The sequence below is a fragment of the Anolis carolinensis genome, chromosome 4, assembly GCF_035594765.1.
Source record: "Anolis carolinensis isolate JA03-04 chromosome 4, rAnoCar3.1.pri, whole genome shotgun sequence".
Taxonomy (NCBI): domain Eukaryota; kingdom Metazoa; phylum Chordata; class Lepidosauria; order Squamata; family Dactyloidae; genus Anolis; species Anolis carolinensis.
Genome location: NC_085844.1, coordinates 243,378,189 through 243,403,037, shown reverse-complemented (window position 1 = coordinate 243,403,037; position 24,849 = coordinate 243,378,189). Strand labels below are relative to the sequence as shown.

General features: G+C 41.6%; 1 protein-coding gene across 1 annotated transcript in view; it reads right to left on the bottom strand.

Moving 5' to 3' along the window:
• The window catches only part of col20a1 (collagen type XX alpha 1 chain), a 175,330-nt gene that overhangs the window by 121,308 nt on the left and 29,173 nt on the right, over window positions 1-24,849 (bottom strand). The window contains exons 10-16 of the mRNA XM_062979041.1: window positions 23,593-23,757; window positions 21,116-21,288; window positions 19,678-19,807; window positions 12,047-12,192; window positions 4,423-4,546; window positions 3,379-3,518; window positions 575-704 (exon numbers count right to left, since the gene is read on the bottom strand). Coding sequence (XP_062835111.1) covers window positions 575-704; window positions 3,379-3,518; window positions 4,423-4,546; window positions 12,047-12,192; window positions 19,678-19,807; window positions 21,116-21,288; window positions 23,593-23,757 — 1,008 coding nt within the window. The remainder of the gene's footprint in view (window positions 1-574; window positions 705-3,378; window positions 3,519-4,422; window positions 4,547-12,046; window positions 12,193-19,677; window positions 19,808-21,115; window positions 21,289-23,592; window positions 23,758-24,849) is intronic.

The window sequence follows — 24,849 nt, the reverse complement described above, 5'->3', positions numbered from 1 at the left end:
GAAAAATTGGAGAGTATCGTTTTGGTGCAGGACAGTTCTCCATCACACAGCCAGAGTGACACAGAAGATAATGCCTTCCCTTGCCTGCTGCTTCCTCAATGCTTGGGGCTACATTTGCCATCAGCCTCAGTCAACAGGACCAATAGCCCGCAGTGATGGGAGTTATTGTGTAAACTATATGGGGATTACAAGGTTGAAGAAAGTACCAGGTTTTTGGAAATTTGCCTGAAAGGCTTAAAAGTAACAGTGAGAGTTCAGACATTTTTCAATAGAGAACATTACAATCAGTGTGGGTCAAATTATGGTTAATATAAGGGGACAAATCCCCTTCACTGAGCAAGGCAGAAGCAATAATTTTAATCTCGACAGGAACCTGGAAGCACAAAACCACAGTGATAGTATTCTAGTTGTCTGAGTTCCAGAAACAGCCAGGACTTAAATATCGACATACCTCCTTTTTATATAAATAATAAAAAAGCACCAGCATCAAACTGTAACTCCTTTGCTCATCTGGATTTTATTCAAGGCTGTGCCATTTAAAGCTTAGCAATCTCACAACCCACCTCTTACTTACATGTAGTCACATTGCCTGTTATTGGAAAGGAGTCACCTTCATCGTAAACGGAGATCACACTGACAAAATACTGCGTCAGGGATGAGAGAGGCTTCAGCACCGCAAATGATGTGTTGCCTGGAACTTCCACCTGAGAGGAAATAAGTGTTAGGTTGGAGATTTCAAGCACAACTCTAGATTCTATTTCAGTATTGTTTGCTATTGCTTTAGTAACACTGAAAGAAATATTCTCCCCTATTTCTTCTAGGCTTTCTCTCTTAGCCTATTACTTCTTACCTCCACCCTGTGAACGAACTACATCTAATACAAAACAATGATGAATGGTGGAGGGAGCTCTGTACATTTAGCCTAGTAAGGAGAAGGTTCAGAAGTGATATGACAGTCATCTATAAACATCAAAAGGGATTTAATGTGAAAAATGGAGTAGGTTTGTTTTGGGCTGCTCCACAGAAGAGGAGTCTCTCCAAAGGATTCAGGATGGTAGAGCTGCTCAATGGAAAAACATTTTTTATAACAGTATTATGTTGTGTTTTGTTGTGGATATTTAAACAGAGATTAAGCAGCCATTGATCTGGGTACAATACTGTGGATTCTCACGTTGAGTGGAGATCAGACTAGATGACCTAGGCCCCTTCCACACTGCCCTGTTTCTCAGGATCTGATCCCAGATTATATGACAGTGGAGACTCATATAATCCAGTTCAAAGCAGATAATCTGGGATCAGATCCTGGGATATAGGGCAGGGTAGATGCAGCCCTTAAAATGTAATACAAATCAGGTTTCTATTTATTTTATTTATTTTATTTACAGTATTTATATTCCGCCCTTCTCACCCCAAAGGGGACTCAGGGCGGATTACAATGAACACATATATGGCAAACATTCAATGCCAACAGACAAACAACATACATTAGACAGACTCAGAGGCATTTTTTAAACATTTTTCCAGCTTCACGATTCCGGCCACAGGGGGAGCTGTTGCTTCACCGTCCAGTAGTGGCTGTACTTCCTCATTCCTTTCCTCGTGTTTCGCTGGCAGTTTTATGGTGTTGTAAATTAACCTCCCGATTAAAGCGTCCCTAAATTTCCCTAATTGACAGATGCAACTGTCTTTCAGGGCTGCATAGGTCAACAGCAAGCCGGGGCTATTAATGGTCGGAGGCTTAACCCGACCTGGGCTTCGAACTCATGACCTCTCGGTCAGTAGTGATTTATAGCAGCTGGTTACTAGCCAGCTGTGCCACAGCCCGGCCCCTCTATATTAGAGTAATTCTCTTCAAACTATATTGCATATAACAAAATTGCTTTCAGGATATCATAAACAAAGGTACAATATCCATCTCATAATCTCACAAAGGATACTATATCAGGAGTAAATAACAGACATAAAGAGACAACCAAGTCCATATTATTCCTGGAGTTGCGTAGAATATGGACTTGGTTGTCTCTTTATGTCTATTATTTACTCCTGATATAGTATACTTTGTGAGATTATGACATGGATATTGTACCTTTGTTTATGATATCCTGAAAGCAATTTTGTTATATGCAATATAGTTTGAAGAGAATTACTCTAATATAGAGTTGTGGAAACCTGATTTGTATTACATTTCTTGGGATTTTTACAAGAGTGTATATACACATACATTATTGTTTTGTATTACTATAGATATTTGTGCATTATCAGCTAGATGCAGCCCTTGTCATCTCTGCTAACTCTGGTTCTATTAAAAGTATGTTAGTCTGTGAGGTTGTTGTGTGTTTTCCGGGCTCTATGGCCATGTTCTAGAAGTATTTTCTCCTGACATTTCACCCACATCTATGGCAGGCATCCTCAGAGGTTGTGAGGTACATATACCTCACAACCTCTGAGGATGCCTGCCATAGATGTGGGTGAAACGTCAGGAGAGAATGCTTCTGGAACATGGCCATAAAGCCCAAAAAACTCACAACAACCAAGTTATTCCAGCCATGAAAGCCTTCAACAACACATATGTTAGTCTGTGTTTCTAGAAAGGTTTTTTTTTATCTATATTCAAACCACTTGAGGATTTCACTTTTCCTTCTCTTCCCCTACAAGAATATTAAGCAAAATGCCCTTCTTCAGATATCATCAGGTTGAATATCGCTTATCAAAACGCTTTGGACCAGAAGTGCTTTGGACTCCAGATTTTTTCAGACTTCAAGACTTGTATTGACATATATGTGTACATAATGAGATATCTTGGAAATAGGATCCTAAGCCAGAATTCATTATATTTCATATACACCTTCTCCCTGAAGTTTGAGACTAGTATCATGCAATATATAATAATTTAATAATCAGAAACAAAGCTTGTGTACAGTGAACCATCAGAAAGCAAAGGTTTCACTATCAGCCAGTCATGTGGACAAGTTCAGATTTTGGAGTATTTCGGAATTCCAGATAAGGGAAAGTCAACCTGCAGTAACATCCAACTCGTGGGATGGCTTTCTCAAGTAAAATAAATCCCCACATAGAATATCACTCCACAAAACAGAATTATGTGTGTGGCTAGTTCTCAGGTAGCTTCAAAACTTGGCTGGACCTGTATTTATTGGACAGGTCCAGCAATCGCTGCCGCTCATGGCTAAATGAAGCCTCCCGTCTCCAGAAGCAATGCACCTTTGAATCCCAATGACAGAGTAAATCACAAGAGAATGTTATTACTTTAGTGTTCTGTTGAAAATATCTTAGATGTATTGGGCTAAATACTAGTGTGGTTTTTTTAAAAACACAGTGTTGGACCATGGGCCTTTTGCAGTTGTAGGGATACTTACTCACCTCTCCACTATTGCTCCCTCTGCTAGAGACATAAGTTATACGATGTGCGTTCACTGCAATAAATGCTGCCTCCCAATTGACCTGGACAGAAGCGTGACTAATGTTGGAGAAAAGCAGATGTTTTGGAGGGCTCAGGGCCACTGGAAGACAGAATTATTATGGCTTTTACTTTATCTATGTAAAAGATAGTAAAAAATATAAAATGTCAAAAATTTTCAGAATTTCTCCAAGGAATGTTGTTGTTGTTATATTGATAGCCCACTTTCCTCTCTTAATAGAGAAACAGATAGGCCAACAATTAAAAAACAATTCAATGTGTAATTTAAAACTCCAACATACAAACACTAAAATAGAATTAAACATGGAACTACAGTAGAGTCTCACTTATCCAAGTTAAACAGGCCGGCAGAAGCTTGGATAAGCGAATATCTTGGATAATAAGGAGGGATTAAGGAAAAGCCTATTAAACATCAAATTAGCTTATGATTTCACAAATTAAGCACCAAAACATCATGTTATACAACAAATTTGACAGAAAAAGTAGTTCAATACGCAGTAATGTTATGTTGTAATTACTGTATTTACTAATTTAGCACCAAAATATCACGATACATTGAAAACATTGACTACAAAAATGGCTTGGATAATCCACAGGCTTGGATAAGCGAGGCTTGGATAAGTGAGACTCTACTGTATTAAAATAGTTAAAAATCATTGAAACATTAAACACCTATTATAATCCATTTTAAAACAAATGAAGTCAAAAGTAAAACAAGATCCTGAATAAACCTCACCAAAATGTCAGTGTTTAGCTTATTTTTGTGCCACAACAAAACTATCTTGCACCTCACAGTGTTGGACATCTTGTGTATATTAGGTTGTAATGTAACAAAATGTGAAAACTCAGTTGGGTGGGTAAATATTTCTATAAGAGACAGCATATTGTTTTAGGAATATATATATATGAAAACATGCAATAGGGACTGTAAAGATGAAGACTATAATTAATATCAATCAACCACTCAGTCAAACAGTCTAACTTACAGGTGGTTTCTTGAACACTTGCTGGATCACTGGCATCTTCTCCATACATTGCATAAACTGCTAGTGAATATTCAGTGTTGGGGGACAAACCCTCAAGAAGAACTTCAGACTGTCTTACTTTCACCTAAAAATCAAGGAAAATATTATGAGCATCAGACATAAGGGTTTTAGAGTTCTTGTCAGTAGATCCTACTAGGTAAAAAACCAGCATTGTGTAGTGGTTTTAGTCTTGAACTATGACTCTGGAGACGAAGGTTGAATTCCTTGCCAAGTGACATTGGCTGAAGCACATACTCTCAGCCTCAGAAAAACACATGACATGGTTGCCATAAGTCAGACATGACTTGAAGACATATAACAAAAAGAAGCTTGATTATTCAATTGTAGCTTGTTTGTTGAAACCTGAGAAATAATCTGGAAGCTGTACAGTAGGCTTGATCGATCCATGAAAAATTTGATTCTAAACTCGTTTCAAAACTAGAGGGGGCAGTTTTTCGTTTTTGTTGCTAATAACGAATTTGGCCCCCAAAATTTTTCGAAATTAACGAAAATTCGTTATTTTCTAAATTAATACGTTAATGGCGGACGCGCATGCGCGGTGGCCCAAAAACAGCCCAAAGGGGGGGGGGACTTAGGGGGCTCTCCCGCCCTCATTTTTTGAGTGATCTTCTTCAAACTTGGTACTGTGGTAGAACACATTTAACACTGATAGCTCACCAAAATGTGGAACGTTTCCCTTATCCTCTGATTTTTGGCGAATTTTCATAGCTTTTATAATAAACCATTTTTTAATAATTGCAGAAATCTGTTCCTGGTTTGAAAGTCTTATTTCCTGTTAAATTGGGTTGTCTTTACTGTGAAAGTCATTGTTCTACTTCAGAAACTTTGTTTTTGTGGCTGAAACTTTGTTAAATTGGTGTGTGTGTGATATATATTGTGTATATATATATATATATATATATATATATATATATATATAGTCCCTGCTTGTGTGTGTGTGTGTGTGTGTGTGTGTGTGTGTGTGTGTGTGTGTGTGTGTGTGTAGGTAAAGGTAAAGGTATCCCTTGACGTTAAGTTCAGTCATGTCTGACTCTGGGGGTTGGTGCTCATCTCCATTTCTAAGGCCAAGAGCCAGTGTTGTCCATAGACACCTCCAAGGTCATGTGGCCGGCATGACTACATGGAGTGCCATTACCTTCCCAGAAACACCCAGAAAATGGGAATTCCAGACAGGAAACAATCAGGGCCAGCTAATACCTCCCAACAAAGGATTCCCCCAGGTAGGAAGCAGCCAGGCTTTGAAGCTGCAAGGGTATTCAATGCTAATCAAGGTGACCAATTGCAACATTCACACTTGCCTCCCACAGACAAGAGTTCTTTCTCCCACCCTGGACCTTCCACAGATATATAAACCCCACTTGCCTAGCTTCGCACAGACGTCAAAACCTCTATGTCTGCCACAGATGTGGGTGAAACGTCAGGAGAGAATGCTTCTGGCACATGGCCATAGAGCCCGGAATACATACCACAACATCCCGGCCATGAAAGCTTTCGACAACACAACCACAGTATCCATTCAAGTTCATGTAGCGTGGTATGGACTGGAGACCTGTATTGGGGGAAGGGAGGGTGCGAATCTGGGCCCCTGGGAGCAGCCGAGGACGGGCCTGGCCCACACCCCCTCGCATCCCGGGCCTCTTCCTTCCTCTTCCTTTTGTTATTTAAACTATATATTGTGAAATTATGGTGTGTTTTTTTTCATGCGTGTTCTGTGTTCAAGATAGGGAGACCAAAGAGGAAAAGCAAGGGAGGGACGGAGGCCCCAACACTTCCGGCTCCCATGCGAACTCCCCCCTTGTGTGCCTTGGAGGGTGGAGCATGCGCACTGGCTCTCCCTTTCTCTATGGCTCTTTTCAGGTCGCTTGGGAACCCGAAGTGCCTCCTCCCTTTGCCTTTGTGTCCAAGAAGGAGAGAAGGACGTTGCAAGGTTTGCATTGAGGGTGTTTCTCTGGTGGGTTTGGCTTGGAAGGGGGCTCATTAAGGCCCAATTAATTAATGCACTGAGCTGAGGCGAGGCGGCGGCGGCGGCCATTTCCCCCCTCCGTCTTCCTCCTCCTCCTCGGCCTCCTTCCCCCTCGCCCCCTCCCATTGGCTGAGCCTCCCATTGGCTGAGGGGCAAAAGGAAAGGAGTTTGGGTGATTTGCAAAAGCTTTTTTTTCCTAACGAAAAAAACGAAGAAATTAGAAAAAACGGCCTCTCGCGATTCGAAACCGCGATATCCAGACGTGTGGACAACCAAGGTTCGATATTGCTTCAAAACAAACGAAAATAACGAATTAATAACGGGTAACGGGAAAATCGAATTATTTGAGCAAGCCTACTGTACAGGGAGCAAACTTTCCTGTTAGCCTTCTGCTTGATCACATCTCATAGCTACATGTGTTTGTTTCTGCATTATATAAACTATCTGCCAGAGGGCTTAGGCTTGGCATGGGGTGTACTCTTTCTCAGAGACCCCACTTAACCAATCACAGTGTCAACTGGAGTGTCAACTATGGGATATTATAAGTAGAATTCATTGTTTGGCACTCAGCTTTACTATTGGTTGCAAAGGGATGCTGGACCCAATCAACTAAAGAACGGTGATGCTTTCTATTCTGTCTCTTTTGCTTATCTTTCAGTGAGTAATCTTCAAGTCAAGGACCATCTAATCTCATGCATGCCCAAGTAACCCAGACTGTGGCAGCTGGTAGTACTGATATTATTGCCGGCTTTAAATTCATACTGAGTTCTAGTCTAAAAGAACTATCCAAAGTGCTGAATAGGTCCAAGCACTTTGGATAGCTCAAACTTTATTTTGCTCTTAAGCTGGCTATACATTGCAGAATGAATCAAGTTCAACACCACTTTAATGGCTATGGCTCAATGCTATAAAATCCTAGTTTGGCATGATACCAGCATTCTTTGGCAAAGAAGGCTAAAAACCATATAAAGCTACAGCTCCTATGGTTGAGGCATGGTGGTTAAAGTGCTATCAAACTGCATCCATTTTGCATGTAGATGCACCCTAAATAATAGACTCTCAAGGTATCTTTATCACATTTAAAACAGAAAATGTTATGTCAACAAGCAAAAACACTTATCCACCAATAAGGCGAGTTAAAACGTGATAAATTTAACCTAGTTGAAACATACCAAAACAATTTGAAAACATCCACATAGAGAGATTTGCATGACATCTGCTACTGAACACTATTCAAAGACTGATCCTCATTTGTTTACTTCCATAACAATAATGCACTTCACAATTTTGAAATGTCATAAAATTTAACATGTATCAGCTACATATTGGTTATATGTATGAAATTTAGGTCTGTGATTCTGACATCATCACTTTTCTTCCCCATATGATTTTTTTTTAAAAAAACACATCTTTTTCCTGATAAAAAAGTTTTGAAATCTTGCATATTGAATTTTAATTGGCTAATAAAGGTATCACTCTTTCATGCATCTTTGATTGTTTTATATTTGCCAACATTTGCCTTTACTGTTACCTGGCAAAGGAAAACCCTCTAAAACTCCCAAGATATTGTAACACAGAGACATCCTCTCCCATAAGGTTTCTTTTTAGAGAAAGTAAAGTTCACTGCCTCAAGCTAACATGGCCTCAGCAGAAAATTCACTAAAGAAAACAGATCCAAAGCAAGAGGCAACAGATGCCCAGCAAAATCACTCCTTTTCTGGGCCTTTGTGATGCAAAACGGTTTGCCCTACAAGGAAAAAAGGGGAGAAGATTTGAGACTGACTTGGCAGCCTTAATAAATCTGAATCCTTAAACAACAGTTGCAGGATCTCCAAACATTTGCCTTGAGATGAGAGGATGCAGGGGAAAGCTTTGTCTTCTATTTATAGTTTAGCTATTCTGCATCCTCTTTGGTCATTTCATTAGACCTAATCTGCTGCCACCTTCTGATCACCAGACAGAATTGCAACAACACCAACCAAGATTAATGCAATGGATTCTCAATGAGGGTTGTTGTATGTCTTTCGGGCTGTGTGGCCATGTTCCAGAAGTATTCTCTCCTGACGTTTCGCCCAAATCTATGGCAGGCAACCTCTGAGGATGCCTGCCATAGATGTGGGCGAAATGTCAGGAGAGAATACCTCTGGAACATGGCCACACAGCCCGAAAGACATACAACAACCCTGTGATCCCGGCCATGAAAGCCTTCGACAACGGATTCTCAATGAGTTTGGATGATTCGTGAAACTATAGTTGTTGATAATCCCATGTTAGAGGTTGGGGCTACCACATTTCTCCAATCTTGTGCTTACTTCTTCCATAGAGTGCTGGGAATGTGTTACAGAATATGTAACCAATTGCTTTACGCTGCCACAGAGCTTGGAAAATATCTCATTTTTTACTATAAGTCCCAGAATCTTCCAAGTACATGGTCACCAGTATTGCTTTTTGGGGATCTTGAGAGCTGTAACACAAAAAAGTCCATTTTCTTCCCCCTATTCCTTGCTCATTGGAGTACTTGGAAAAGTATATTACTAAAGGGAATTTTCCCAGCTTTCTGTTGTCCTAAAGGCCTGCTGTTAAGAGTCCAATGAGGACATTGGGCTTTTAAAAATGTGGACATGACAACTAAGGTTCAGTTTACAAATGTGTAAGCCTCTGCCATCCCACTTTTCCAGCTGCTCTTAAAATGCTCCAGTTTCTCTCTCTTCCTTCCACTTTCCCACTTTGAGCTCCACTTACTTTAGTTTGCTCTTGGATCGCGTGATTTATTCTGTTGTCAGAGTTAAATGTTAATTCTTTTAATTAGGTTTTGATTGTATTTTAATGTTTATTTTTAAATGAATTCTTTTGTATTTTGTTTTAAAGGCACTGAATTATTGCCACATTGTTAAGCCACCCTGAGTCTCCTCTGGGGTGAGAAAGGTGGGGTAAAAGTATTGTAACTAAATAAATACAAACTGAGTTCAAAGTGTAAAAGGGCCCTGCCACACAGCCATTTAACCCAGAATATCAAGGCAGAAAATCCAACAATATCTGCTTTGACCTGGGTTATCTGAGTCCACACTGCCATATATTCCAGTTCAAAGCAGAAAATGTGGGATTTGATTCAGCTGTGTGGAAGGGGGCATAGTTAATTCTGGGGGGAGGAGATGACAATAGGAGGCAGAATCCTGCCCTTCCTTGCAGATTCAGACAAAGCATAATGCTTTAGCCTCTCCTTGATTTGCATGCTTTTCCTCGTTAGTAAATTTGTTCATTTTGTTCACATTCTGATATTGATTGGCCACCTGTGTCCCAATTTCCATTTAATATTTGAGTCTCCTGTTTTGAATTCACCTTTAAATGGCTTTAATTTTATAGATTACTTAATTGCATTTTGAAATAGCTTCATTTGTATTTCAACTGTAAGCCTTCTTGAGTCCCGGTACAGTACGTTGTATCCATGGGGAATACGTTCCTGAAGTTACTATGGAAACAGAAAACCATGGATAATAGCAAATCCTATTGAAATTACCAATTCCCTCCGGAAGTTATAATAGTGTCATCCTGGTGAATGTAGAAAAGTCCTAGGAATTTACTAAATTCTGCAGTGTAACTCTATGGCACTTTGTGGTGGAGGCATATCATAGAATCAACTGGAGACCCTAGCAAATTCCTAGAGATTTTTTGCCAGATGCAGGGAGCGGGAACCATGTGTACCAGTCCTGCTGGAGGTTGTATCATATTTGCACAAAGGAGAAAAATATATGATGGTGACAACGGTGGTGGTTGTTCTGCTGTTGCTGCTTCTTTTTCCTTTTCTTTTTCCTCCTTCTCTGCCTCCTCCTCCCTTCTTCTTCTTTGGCTTCATCTTCTTCTTTGGTTTTTTTTGTCACTCAAGATGTACAAGGATAAGAGCAACACATGGTTGCTTCCAATGATGACACCCTCAACTGTTGGTCGAACCAAAGGGTTATTTATTTGGGTTGCTGTGAGTTTTTCAGGCTACATGGCCATGTTCCAGCAGCATTGTCTCATAACATTTCATCTGCATCTGTGGTTGACATCTTCACAAGTTCTGTTTGCAGAGAAACAAGTGGAGTGTATACCTGTGTAATGTCCAGGGTGGGAGGAAGAATGATAAATTTTGCTTCGGTGTCCATTTTCTGATTGTTTTGTTAATTTTTTGTTATAACCACAGGGTTTACCCCACTCCAAATCTTCCACAATTTTGTAGCACTTTACCAACTACCTCATGCTTGCAAAACTCGCTTAGCGCATTTTGTCCAGTTCGTTTTTATGATTCTACTGTCATATTTTGATATGCTTTTTACTAATGTTGTTGCTATTTTTATGTTAATGTTTATTCTCATTTGCGCGTGGCTGTGTTTTATGTTTCTTACTAGTTATGCCCGGCCACGCGTTGCTGTGGCGTTGTCTGGTGGTGTTGGTGAGAACTTGTTGAGGTAGTGGTGGTATTGAATGTCTGTTGTATGGTTGTCCTTATGTTTAGTATGCATTTGGTTGTTTGTGTTCTGTGAAAGTGGTGACGGTAGAGGGGGGTCTATGTCCCTGTGTAGTATTGTATAGTATTTATACATTGTCCATGTGTTGTGAATGCTTGGATTGTGTTCTGCTGGGCTGGATGGCCCTTAGGGGTCTCTCCAAACTCTTGTGCCTGTCCCCTGGGCTGAGTGGGTTGCTAGGAGACCAACTTAGCTTTGTAACTGGCAGCAATTGGATAAAAACAATTATTCCTCTCCCACTAATTAGGACTTTATTTTTCTTTTCTTTTTCTTGTATCAACCTAGAGCCGTGGACGATGGGTTGTGTTGTCAAATTTCGAGGTTGGGGGGCCTGTAGTTTTGTTGTGTTGTCCGCTGCCCTGATGCCATCACTCTTTTATATATATAGATTGTATTTGCCGGATCTGTCACCCCATGTAAGTTGCCCCGAGTCCCTTCGAGGATATGGAGGCGGGGTATAAGAATAAAGATTATTACTATTATTATTATTTTATTATGGCACAGCAAACAAGATAGATATGCTGGATTTTGTATCACAAAATCACAAGTCGAACACTTCCCAAGTGTCTAGGACTGTGTGATGTATTCTCGGATGATGCGTGCAGATCCCAGTAGGGTGGCCTTTTGCAGTTGGCAGATCGTAATTTTATCAATGTCTATTGTTTCCAAATGCTGGCTGAGATCTTTTGGCATGGCACCCAATGTGCCCACTATTGTTGTTGTTGTTGTTGTTGTTGTTGTTGTTGTTGTTGTCTGTTTAAAGAAAGTGTGACTGTTGCAATTAAGAAGCTTGAATTAGATTTTGAGCAGCCATGAAATTGGCAAATTCAATGTTATTTCTTTCTTTAGCCTCTTCCCATGCCAGCCAAAGCAAGATGCAAGGGAAGCATAAAGGCATTAATACGGTACAGTTCCTCCTTAAGAATGACTATACCATGCCTGATGAGCCCATGTGTGGGAAATTATTTGTTTAAAATCTCCCTTCCTTCAATGGCCATCTTTTGCTTGGCATATTTGTGCACCTTCTCTTGAACAGATGGGGAGAAAGCAATGCAGAGATCATTGAGAGTAGAATTGAAACAATATCCTTGACCTCTTTGGTGTCATCCTGTGCTCCGGTGGGTGCCGAGGAACAAAGAACAAGGTACTGGGTTGCTCCATCCGCTGCCTCCCAAGTCAGTCTTATGCTGTTGTGGCTGATTTCGGAAACTCGGAGGGAACCAGGTGGAGAAAGAGGCACTAAAGAGATAAAACAGAAATGATCAAGGAAAGCATTTTCTCATGGTCAATGCACTGCGAAACCTATTTGTTGTTGTTTTTTTTTAATAAGCCCTTGTGTAATAGGCATAACCCTGTATTACTTGTTATGAACATTTATTTTAAGTGAAAATTGGGTTTCTGGGGAAATTACACAAAATAAGTAGATCTGCATTGCAATTTAAATGAGAACACAATTTATTTGGGACTTGGATGCCACTGAAAGGATGAGGATCTCGGTAAAGTATGAAATGTATTCCCCTCGGCAGCTATTAAGCCTTTGTTGGGTTAATCTGGTGGGTTTTGATATTCTGCCAGATTTTATCTCAGCACAGAAACTGAGTTATTAACTCGATTAATCATCACACATATATAAAGAAAGAAAGAAATGTGAAAGCATTTGTCTCTTTCTCTCAAACCGCCAGGGCCCCTGAGGCCATGTACAATGGATATAAACATTTAAAATCATTAGTACACAAAGAAAAACATGTAAAAGACATTAAAACTCCTCTTTAAAAATTACTTTAAACCCACATGGAGGTAAAACAGCCAAAGCTGCCTTTCCAGCTATTTGTCTCTCCTCCAGTTATTAAGGCCTGAAGCTGATTGAAACAACTGTTTTGTTTTACACAGCTTTATTTTGGTTTAATATTGTTTTTCAATTGTGTGTATTTTGATTACATGCAACGGTCAATTTGCTTTATATTATAAAGATTGAACATCCCTTATCTGCAATTTCAAAATCTGAAATACTCCAAAATTCAGAATGATCTGCGTTGGTGGCTGGAAGAATGAAACCTTTGCTTTCTGATGGTTCCATGTACACAAACTTTTTTTTCATGCACAACATCATTAGAAAGTACAGCTAGCCATCCACATGTACTGAAGTTAAAGGCATACGACACTCACAAAGGTGGAAAAACCCATACATACAAAAAGGTAGGTTGGTTAGCTTGAAAGAATCTCTAGATCATCCAGCACAACTCTGTGGTCAACTTCCATCAGATATTCCTAGAAATGTTCTCTCTGGGAATATCTAGGTGAGGCTGCATGATTATATGGCCAACTTCCAATTGAGGGTTTGGAAAGTCCAAGAGAAAACATTTTGATCAAATCTGTGAATAATCAAATCTGCAGTAATTAAACTTGCAAATGTTGCAGCCCAAGTGCATGGTGCATAATATTACCTTTCGGCTTTTTGTATATGAAACACAAATGAATTTTGCATTTAGATTTATGGTCTATTTACCGAAGTCTATATAAATTCCATACAGGCAGTACCAAAGTTACGGACAAGATAAGTTCTGTAGTATTGTTCTTAAGTTGAATTTGTTTGTAAGTCAGAACAGGTACATTTTTAAGTGTAACTCCTGTGGTGTTTCTTTTGCTGTCTGTGCTTCTGTTTAAAGTTTTCACCTCACTTTCTGTCCCTGTGACAATTTGAATTTGAGAAATTTGGCTTGTTGCAGAAACAAGGATTGTTGAGAAAGCTTCAGTGAGACACCTTTTCCTCATGAAAACCCTTTTAGGAGTGAATTTCCCTTCCTAGCAGTAGACTTCACTCACTTTCTGTTGTCTCACCTCTGTTTTTAACTAGGAGTCATTTTTAATTCAAATGTTTGTATATCTGACTGCCTGTATATGCAAAAACAGAGATCTCAAATTTGGGGGCAGAATCCACAAACACAAACACTTCTGGTCCCAAGCACTTCAGTGTCAGGCTTACTTCAAAGGACCAGTCTGAACGCAGATCAAAGACAGCTGCTCTCAAACACAATCTTTATTGAAGAATACATGACTTTGGAAAAGTCGAGAATGACCTAATGTTTACATACATCTAATTTTATCACTTCTGATGCAACGTAATATCACACGCAAATATCATCATCAAACCCCACCTTCTGGATCACATTTCCACCAAGGTTTCTATCCCCCCCACACTACAGCAATTATAATTGTTTATACTTTCACCCCTGAGTTCCCAGGCTCATTTTATCTTCTCCCGCCAGGTGCTCGCATGTTTATGTTATGAAGTCAGATTCAGGGCTTGGAAATTCAGCCCTGGGATCTGGCTGCATGACATGGCGCCCCCGTTTTCTTCGTCCTCCTCTTCGGTTCTTTTTTCACCATAGTCCTGAAACAAATCAAACAATAACTCTATGGGTCCATTTTGTCTAAAGTCCCCATATATTTTTTCAGCAAGCTGCGATGGAAGACTGGGTGTATTTTCCCTAAACTTTTTGGCAATGCCAATTGGAAAGTCACTTCATTGATAACACCCTGTATTCTGAATGGTCCAATATATTTGGGGCCCAGTTTTCTTGAAGGTAACCCCAATTTGATGTTTTGGGTACTTAACCACACTAGATCTCCTTTATCTAATTTATCGCCTTCCACCCTCTTTCTGTCTGCGAACGTTTTATACTTTTTGTGTGCTTCTTTTAACGATGCAGTCACTTGATTCCAACATTCCATCATTTGCGTTTTCCATTTCCCTGCCTCTGTTCCTTCATTTTCTGTCCACCTCGGCAATTGGGGTAAAGGTTGTATTTCATACCCGTAAACTACTTCAAAGGGGGTTTTATTTGTTGCTGAATGTATAGTTGAATTAAAGGCTAGTTCCGCAAACGTCAACCACCTAGACCAGTCATTTTGTCTCATGTTAGAGTACATTCGAAGGAACTGCCCAAGCGTTTGCTGAGTACGTTCTACCGCCCCGTTTGTCATGGGGTGAAAAGCAGAACTTAAACTCCTTTCTGCTCCTAGCATTTCCAAGAATTTTTCCCAAAATTTTGCTGTGAATTGTACTCCTCTGTCACTGACTACTCTACTTGGACATCCATGTAATTTGTAAATATGGTTTATGTACAATTCAGCTAGTTTCTCAGCCGATGGTAGCTTCGTCAGTGCTATAAAGTGGGCCTGTTTAGAAAACAGGTCTAATACTGTCCAAATATAACGATGTCCTTTGCTGACTGGCAGTTCTCCCACAAAGTCCATAGCTACACATTCCCAAGGCCTGGTAGGTTCCGCTACTGTCTGTAACAATCCCATAGGCTTCCCTCCTCCCGATTTATTTCTGGCACAATCATCACATTGGACAACATGATTCTTTATGTCCTTCCTCATTCCTGGCCACCAACAATGTTTTGCTATTGCCTTTGTTGTTTTGGTAATTCCTGTATGACCAGCGCTCTGGTTGTTGTGAAAACGATGCAGAATCTTAATCCTTAATATTGCTGGGATATACAGTTTCTTGTTTACAAACCAAAATCCCCCCTTCTGGTCCCCCTTTTCTGCGTTGGACGCGATCCATTGATCTCCTTTATAAGACTGTTTTAGTTCATTTCCCCAGTTATCTTCCCCGCCGAGTTCGACAAAAGCCGTGTCCTCCTTTTGGGTTTGTGCTCTTGTCCTGACAGCTAAGCCCCATTGTTTGTCAGAGAATATTGTCCCCTCCTTTGCTGTGGTTAGGCCTTCGTGTTGAGGCATGCGTGAAAGAGCATCTGCCAAGACATTCTGTTTCCCTTGAAAAAACTTTAATTGGAAATCGAATCTGCTGAAGTATTGCGCCCATCTGATTTGTTTGGGGGACAATTTTCTAGGAGACTTTAAATACTGGAGATTCTTATGGTCAGACCAAATTTCGAATGGGATTCCGCTTCCTTCGAGGAAGTGTCGCCAGCATTCTAAGGCTTTTAATATGGCTAATGCCTCTTTTTCCCATATTGGCCAACTTTTTTCAGTTTCGCTGAACTTCCGTGACAAATATCCACAGGGTTTTAAGTTCCCATTTTGATCCTTTTGCAATAGCACTGCCCCGTACGCACAGTCTGAGGCATCGCAATGGATTATGAAAGGGCTCCTGATATCAGGGTGTTTTAGGATGGGTCCTTCAGTGAAGCATTCTTTTAAGGTCTCGAATGCCTTTTGGCATTCTGGCGTCCAACTCAGTTTGGCGCCGGGAGCTTTCACTTTTGCTGTCTCCCCTTTCCCTTTTGTTTTTAAAAGTTCTGTAAGGGGTGCGGTTATTTGTGCAAAGCCTTTTATGAAGGGTCTGTAAAAATTTGCAAACCCCAGAAATGATTGTAATTGCCTCCTTGTTTGAGGCACTCCCCATTCTTTCACATCTGCTACTTTAGCTGGATCCATAGCTAACCCTTCTGGAGACATCCGATATCCCAGAAAGTCAATTTGAGTTTTATTAAATTCACATTTGGACAGTTTTGCGTACAGCTTTGCTTCTCTTAGTCTCTGCAAAACTTCCCGGACCAATTTTACGTGCTTTTCTTTATCTTCAGAAATGATCAAGATATCATCAAGGAATATGAACACCCCTCTGTACAATAACGGGTGTAGTATTTCATTTATAAGCTGCATAAAGCAGCCGCTTCCATTTTTTAACCCGAAAGGCAAAATTTCGTATTCAAAATGGCCGAATGCGCAGGAAAATGCGGTTTTCCAAGTATCCTCCGGTTTGATCCTTAATTTATGATACGCTTCAATTAAATCCAGTTTAGTAAATATGCTCCCTTTTTTCAATACGGTAATTAAATCCTTGACTAAGGGCATAGGGTATTTATTGTCCTTGGTAATTGCGTTTAAATTTCGATAATCAATGTACAATCTTAGGGAATTGTCTTTCTTTCTCCTAAATAACACTGGAGCCCCGAGAGGAGAATTAGATGGCTTAATGAAGCCTCGAGCCAGGTTTTTATCAATGTATTTTCTCAATTCCTCCTTCTCTTGCACAGACATGGGATACACTTTTGGTTTTGGTAAGTCTGCTCCTGGGGTTATTTCAATCCCTACTTCTATATTTCTTTTGGGAGGCAATTTACTGGCCTCTTTCTGATTGAAAACATCCGCAAAGTCTCTGTATTCAGGTGGCAATAGCTGTGGGTCTATTTCCCCTGCTTCGTCTTCCTCGTCCTCCTCTTCTGCAATTTTGCTTATCTCCCATTGCATCTGCTGTTCTTTAAATGCTAAGCTTTTTCCTCTCCAATCTACTTCAGGATTTGCTTGTTCGAGCCATGGTATCCCCAATATTACATGGTATGTGGCAATAGGGGCTATCACAAAGGATATTCTTCCTCCCCATTTGCCTATTTTGCATGGAACTCCCCGTAATTCCTTTGTAGATACTTCCCCAGCAGCGACTGATCCATCTAGCTGCGAAAATGCAATTGGGGAGTCAAGTGCCATCTGCTGGCATTTCAGCGCTCCTGCTAATTCTGGGGTTATAATGTTCCTAGAACACCCGCAGTCTACAAACGCCTTGCAGGTGGCCCGATTTTCTAGCCCCGAGAGGCAAATTGGTATTACTATCATGCGTTTGTCCCGACTCACCAATCTTTCCGAAGATTCTGGGGCCTGCACCTCCTCCTCCGCACGCCTCCCGGTTGCTGGCTTGGGCTTTGGGGCTTTTGGCGGCTCCCCCTTCCGGGCCCAGCATTCCGCTGCTCGGTGGCCCGTCTTCCCACATACAAAGCATCCCGGTTTAGGTTTGTTGTCGTCTCCTCTGGAGGGAATCCCCGGCCTCCCTCCGGGTCTTTCTTGCTTCCTCGTTTCTCCTCGACCTCTCGCCACCGGTCTTTGCTGGCCGCTGCTGCTCCTGAAGCACTTTACTTGGGCCAGGGTGGATTCGACGCGCCCCGCTAGTTGAATCCATCCCTGGAGCGTCTCGGGGTCGTCTCTGTGCGCTGCCCAGCTGAAAATCTCGGGGCGTAGTCCCTCTTTAAATAGTTCCACTTTGGTTACTTCAGACCACTCCGGTACCCTTTCCGCGAGGTGGAGGAATTCCTCTGCGTACTCGGGCACCGTTTTGTCCCTCTGTTTTATTCCTTTCAGCTGGTCTCGAGCCCTCAATTGCTCTAGCCGGTCTCTGAACCGGTTCTCCAGTGCGGCGAGGAAGCGGGGCACTGACCTCAGGCATGGGTCGCGTCTGGCATGCAATTGCACATACCAGCTGGCCGCTCCTCGCTTTAGTGTGTTGCCGATGGCTCGAACCCTGCTTGCTTCGGAGGGAAATGTGTGTGCGTTGTCTTCCATGTATCCTCTAATGCTAATTAGAAAAAAGTTCAGTTCATCTGATTCCCCTCCGTATTCCAGCTTGAGATCTTCCCTTCTAGGCATCCATTCTGCAGCCCTTTGATGTTGTCTGGGCGGCATGGGGAAGGGTTGCATCAGGTTTCCTCGGGCGGCTCCTTGGAACACGCCGCGCCCCACTCCGGTGGTCATTCTGCGCGGCTCCTGGAAGTCTGCCGCCGCTGTCGGCTCTTCCGCCCATCCGCATACTGGCCTAGCTGTAGCCCCCCCATCTCGCCTTTCCTCGTCGTACGGCACATCCTCCTCCTCTTCCTGGACCCCCCGCTCCTCTCCGCCTTCGTCTGCGAATCCACTGGACCCGATCCCTGGCCCCAGTGGCCTTTCCACCCCGACGCCCATTCGGGGGGTTGGGAGCTCTGTTGGAGACGGCGGCCTCAGGGTCCCCAGGGCTCGCTGACGCTCCACTTCTCGCGCCATGCTGTCCCGGAACTGCAGCTCCTGCCAGTATTCCTCATCTCCCTCGTCCCTTGCCGCCACGGGGCTCTGCGTTGACGCCCGCTGGCCCCTCTGGCTCCAATCTCCTTCTTTGCTTGATTCTCTCTCGGCGCCATATCGGCTGGCCTCCTTCTGGAGATTCTCTTCCAATAATGGCACCAATCTCCCCACGGTTTCCGACAGCCTGGATAAATTAGTTTCCAGGATGGATAACCGCAGGGCCACGGTCTCCGGCATACTTCCTCCAGATCCTCAACTGGTTTCTGCAGCCGCAGAGCCGCCTCTTCCGAGCCTGGGAATTCTCTGGGTCACGCCGTTCGGCTTGGGGTACCCCGTAGAGGAAGCTATGGCTTGCAGCGTCTCTTCTCTCTTCGGCCGGGCCCCTTGCAAAGGCCTCTCTGCCTCATTTGGGCTTTGATCTTCTTCCTCGCTCATTATCACTTCACTGCGAATTCCGCAGGAGGGTGAGAAATGGGATTCTCGACTTTAATGTCAGGCTTACTTCAAAGGACCAGTCTGAACGCAGATCAAAGACAGCTGCTCTCAAACACAATCTTTATTGAAGAATACATGACTTTGGAAAAGTCGAGAATGACCTAATGTTTACATACATCTAATTTTATCACTTCTGATGCAACGTAATATCACACGCAAATATCATCATCAAACCCCACCTTCTGGATCACATTTCCACCAAGGTTTCTATCCCCCCCACACTACAGCAATTATAATTGTTTATACTTTCACCCCTGAGTTCCCAGGCTCATTTTATCTTCTCCCGCCAGGTGCTCGCATGTTTATGTTATGAAGTCAGATTCAGGGCTTGGAAATTCAGCCCTGGGATCTGGCTGCATGACACTTCAGATAAGGAATACTCAATCTTTACTAAGTGCATGAACATGATAGTGTCAAATGATGACTTACAGGTTGAAGTGATGCCTCTGAGTCCATCTCCAACAGCGTTTTCATAAATAGGAAACACAGAAACCAGATATTCTGTGTGTGATGTCAGGTTGAGGAGCTGTGCACTGGAGGTTGCCCCATCTAAAACAACCTAAAATGTACAAAAAATGCATGAAGATGCAATGGACGAGGGATAGGCTTCATAAGCTTGGATAGCTTCAACGGCAGGAAATAATTTGGGGAAATATTTGAAAAATGGTGAAAACCTTCCACACTGTTCAAGTTTTGAGAAAACATGAATAGAAGACTCCTGTACTGATGATGATCTTCACAGTTCAGAATTTATTCTGCATAAAATTTGCACATGGTGGTTTGCACAGAAAAAAAGGATTTTCTACACAGGAAACAGAATTTTCTCTACAGAAATTATTTCTATGCAGAAATACTTTTTCTTTTACGTTCTCTTATAGAAAATCCTATAACTGGGGGTTTATGGTGTGCAAAATTCACATGAGGTCAACATGTTTAGGAAACAGCATTTTATTCACAGAAAATAATGTTTCTACACGGGGGCCCCTGGTGGCACAGTGTGTTAAAGCGCTGAGCAGCTGAACTTGCAGACCGAAAGGTCCCAGGTTCAAATCCCGGGAGCGGAATGAACGCCCGCTGTTACCCCCAGTTCCTGCCAAACTAGCAGTTTGAAAACATGCAAATGTGAGTAGATCCATACCACTCCGGCGGGAAGGTAAGGGCGCTCCATGCAGTCATGCCAGCCACATGACCTTGGAGGTGTCTATGGACAACACTGGCTCTTTGGCTTAGAAATGGAGATGAGCACCAACCTCCAGAGTCAGACATGACTGGACTTAATGTCAGGGGAAACCTTTACCTTTACCTTACACAGGAATATTATTTCTGTGCATATAATGCTGTTGACTACCAAAAATATATGTTTTTAGTGCACAACAACCATGTGTAAATTTTACTCAGAATAAGTCCTGAATTATAAACATGGTTCAAAAGAAAGGTAAAACATGCCTAAAAATACTCATTCTTGAATCTGAGAAGCAAGTTATTGAAGACTTATATTCCTAACAACCTATTTCAATTTGATTTAAAACCTGACATGGGTTCAGTGACCCTAGAACAACCAATATGTCCTTCTTCTATGATCCCATAAGATGCACCAATGCTCTGCATAAAGTAAATGCCCGATTGCCTCCAGCAATTATTCTCATAACTTAGCACCCTCCAGGTGGGTTGTACAACAACTTGCATCACTAATAGTCAGCATGCCCATAGTTGTAGTCCAACTGCACAGTTGTAGTCCAACACATTTCCAGTGGGACAGGTTGCAAATATGGCTGCTTTAGATCATCCTCCAGAATCTTTGGCAATGTTGAAGTTCTGCAGCAGAAATAAAAAACTTATGTTGACCAAAGTCACAAGAATCACTTACCTCTTTGGGAGTCCCACCTCTAGAAGGGTAGTACACAACTCTGTATTTTTTGGGTGGTATCACAGGAGGGTTCCAGGTGAGACGGAGACTTCTGGAAGTAACTTCTTTTAACACAAGATTGGTTGGGCTCAGATGGGCACCAGTAGTCACTGGAACAGCCTTTACTGGTTTGCCTGCAAATTTGGATGATGATTACAATTTTATTTCGGGCTGGAGATCAAGGTGACACTCAGACATGATGATAAAGGCAGTAGGGTAATCAATAGCTCTCAGCCTCAGCTGCTCTGGGAATTGTTCTGAGACTAAAATAGGATATATCTAGACCTAATGTTGTTAACAACTACAGTAGAATAATTTAGTGGAACATGGCAAGTCAATAGGTTCCATTGATTTAATATGTCAGTTCTATTTGGGGGGAATTTGGTCTAAGAGTCCTGAAGAATCCAAAAGCATAAGTCAGGTACCTAAATGTATTTACTGACATAATTTATGAGTAGTATATTCTACGATTGCAAGGAAATTATTCTAAATTGTTTTTGGAAAGCTAACCAATTTTCCAAATGTAAAGAAAACAAGTAATTTTGCAGAAGATCCTAGAATTTTGATGGTGCTGGAGAACAAAAACCCTGTGAAAGTGGGGCAACTGCAAATTAAAAAACATTTTTTACAAAAAGAAATTTGAGGAATCTCTTGGTCCACCACAGTGGAGTTTTATGGTCATCTTTGCAAGGAGCTCTCAATAGTATCATTTGAAGTACATAGAGATTCCTGTAGACCACATATTTACAAAACTCTACAAAAGTTAAAGCCACGAATGTGGAGAACTATTAGTACAAGGGCAAGATTTACTGTACATTTTCTGGCAAAAATGAAATTCACTTCTGATCAAAGACAGATTCCAATCCATTCCAACTATGCATTAGTTGAAATAGAAACATATTAAACTGTGTGTGGTTGAAAGATTTCATGGTTGGAATCACTGGCTTGCTGTGAGTTTTCCAGGCTGAATGGCCATGTTCCAGAAGCATTATCTCCTGACGTTTTGCCCACATTTATTTATTTATTTTATTTACAGTATTTATACTCTGCCCTTCTCACCACGAAGGGGACTAAGGACAGATCACAATGTACATATACATGGAAAACATTCAACTCCATACGACATACAGACAGAGACATAGAGGCAATTTAACATTTTCGGCTTCCGGCTTCATGAGAGTATGCTCAATTCTGGCCACAAAAGAGCTGCTGCTTCATCATCCACTGTGACACTGAGTCCTTGAGGGATTACTTGCTCAATCTTCTGCATGCTGCTGGATGATTTTTATGGTGTCGTAAATTAGTTAAATTAGCCTCCCTGCATAAAGCGATACCTAATTTTCCAACTTGATAGATGCAACTATCTTTTGGGTTGCTTAGGTCAACAATGAGCTAGGCTATTTTTAATGGTCGGGCACTCAATCCGACTCAGCCTGGCTTTGAACTCATGACCTCTCAGTCAGTAGTGATTTATTGCAGCTGGCTACTAAACAGCTGCGCCACAGCTCGGCCCACATCTATGGCAGGCATCTCAGAGGTTGTGAGGTCTGTTGGAAACTAGACAAGTGGGGTTTATATATCTGTAGAATGTCCAGGATGGGAGAAAGAACTCTTGTCTATTTGAGTCATGAAAATGTTGCAACTGGCCACCTTGATTAGCATTGACATAGTCATGCATATAGTATAGTATATGCATATTATTTGAGGACACAGAAATGCTGGACCACTCTAACAACCACCAAGTCAGACTACACAGAGAAACCACTGAAATCCACAAGCATGTGGGCAATTTAAACAGAAAGGAAGAAAACATGAAAATTAACAAAATCTGGCTACCAGTATTAAAATAAAATCAGGACAGTAAATAAAGAGCAACACTCAAAAGACAGGGGAATTCCAGACAAGAAACATTCATGGCCAGTTAACACCTCCCAACAAAGGATTCCCCCAGGCAGGAAGCAGCCAGGCCTTGAAGCTGCAAGGCCATTAAATGCTAATCAAGGTGGCCAATTGCAAGAGTTCTTTCTCCCACCCTGGCCCTTCCATATATATATATATATATATATATATATATATATATATATATATGTATATACTTGTCTAGTTTCCAACAGACCTCACAACCTCTGAAGATGCCTGCCATAGATGTGGGCAAAACGTCAGGAGAGAATGCTTTTACAAATGGCCATACAGCCCAGAAAACTCACAACAACTCAATTTAAACTGTATTTTGCATTTTACAGAAGAACGATATCCTCACATTTATGTCCCAAAATTAAACCTTTTTATCCCATTCAGTTCTGATTATTTTCCTCATTGGCTCAGAGTCTGGGGACTTGGGGAGGAGGAGAAAGGAGAATGATTGTGGGACTTTGTGGAAAGAAAAGGGGAAAAAGAAAAAGAAAAGTCTGGAGACAGGAAACATAAGTGGTTTTCACCTGCATTCTCATCCTTGTTCTTCACCTTGATCTGAGCACATAAGACCCGGGTAAGGCGTCCAACAAGAGAACTGAGGAGAGGGAAGTCCAGTACATTGTATACAGTCAGCTCCAAAGGGTCTGAGGCCACTTGGCGCAACTCTGTCTCATCTGCATTTTTCACTCCTAAGAAATGAACATGAAGATTGGAGGCATAGACAATAGCCAGAAACCTGTTAGTGTCCTATGAAGCAAAAAAAAACTGGGCAGCATTGAATAGAATCCACAAGAGAAACAAAAGAGACATCTCACAATGCTGAGAAAATGGTATGTTTATAAGCAGAAAAACCTGATGTATTTTTGTTAATGGGTGCTCTTACAATCTTCTTCATCAGGCTATTTAGACTAGAATTTCAGAAATTTCTGAGTAATTTATGGAGTTGGGTGAGGGTTAGTTAGTGGACCAGAAGACTATTTATTGGGTTTGGGTGATCCTGGATCAGAATCTTCTGCAACTTGATTCTAAGCAATCCTTTGAAGAAGCTCCACAGGCCAAACACATATTGTATCTATTTATGTACAAGTCAACCTCATGTATGAATCACGTTGCTTTAGGAACCAAAATTATGGACTTTGGTATGATGTGTGGATAAGCTGACAATCATTCTGTGGAGAGTAAGGTAAAGGTAAAGGTTTCCCCTGACGTTAAGTCCAGTCGTGTTCGACTCTGGGGGTTGGTGCTCATCTCCATTTCTAAGCCGAAGAGTCGGCGTTGTCCGTAGACACCTCCAAAGTCATGTGACTGGCATGACTGCATGGAGTGACGTTACCTTCCCGCCAGAGCGGTACCTATTTATCTACTCACATTTGCATGTTTTCAAACTGCTAGGTTGGCAGAAGCTGGAGCTAACAGCGGGCGCTCACTCTACTCCCCGGATTTGAACCTGGGACATTTTGGTCTGCAAGTTCAGCAGCTCAGCGCTTTAACACACTGAGCCACCGGAAGCTCCGGAGAGTAAAAAGCACCAATACTGTCTTAGAGGTTCATTTGCCACTGGCCACTATAATTTTCCAGGCCAGTAATGCTGTAGTGGAAAAAATAGAGGTGATCAGTGTACTTCTTTTAGGTTTCCCTGGACTAGACTAAACTCTTGCCTTTGGCCACTCCACTCAGAGAAGGATATGGTTCCTTCTCCTTCTATAAGGAGTTTTTTGACTAAAATTTTCAGATTTATATATGAGTAAAATAAGTCTTTTGCTCTAATAATTACAAAATTA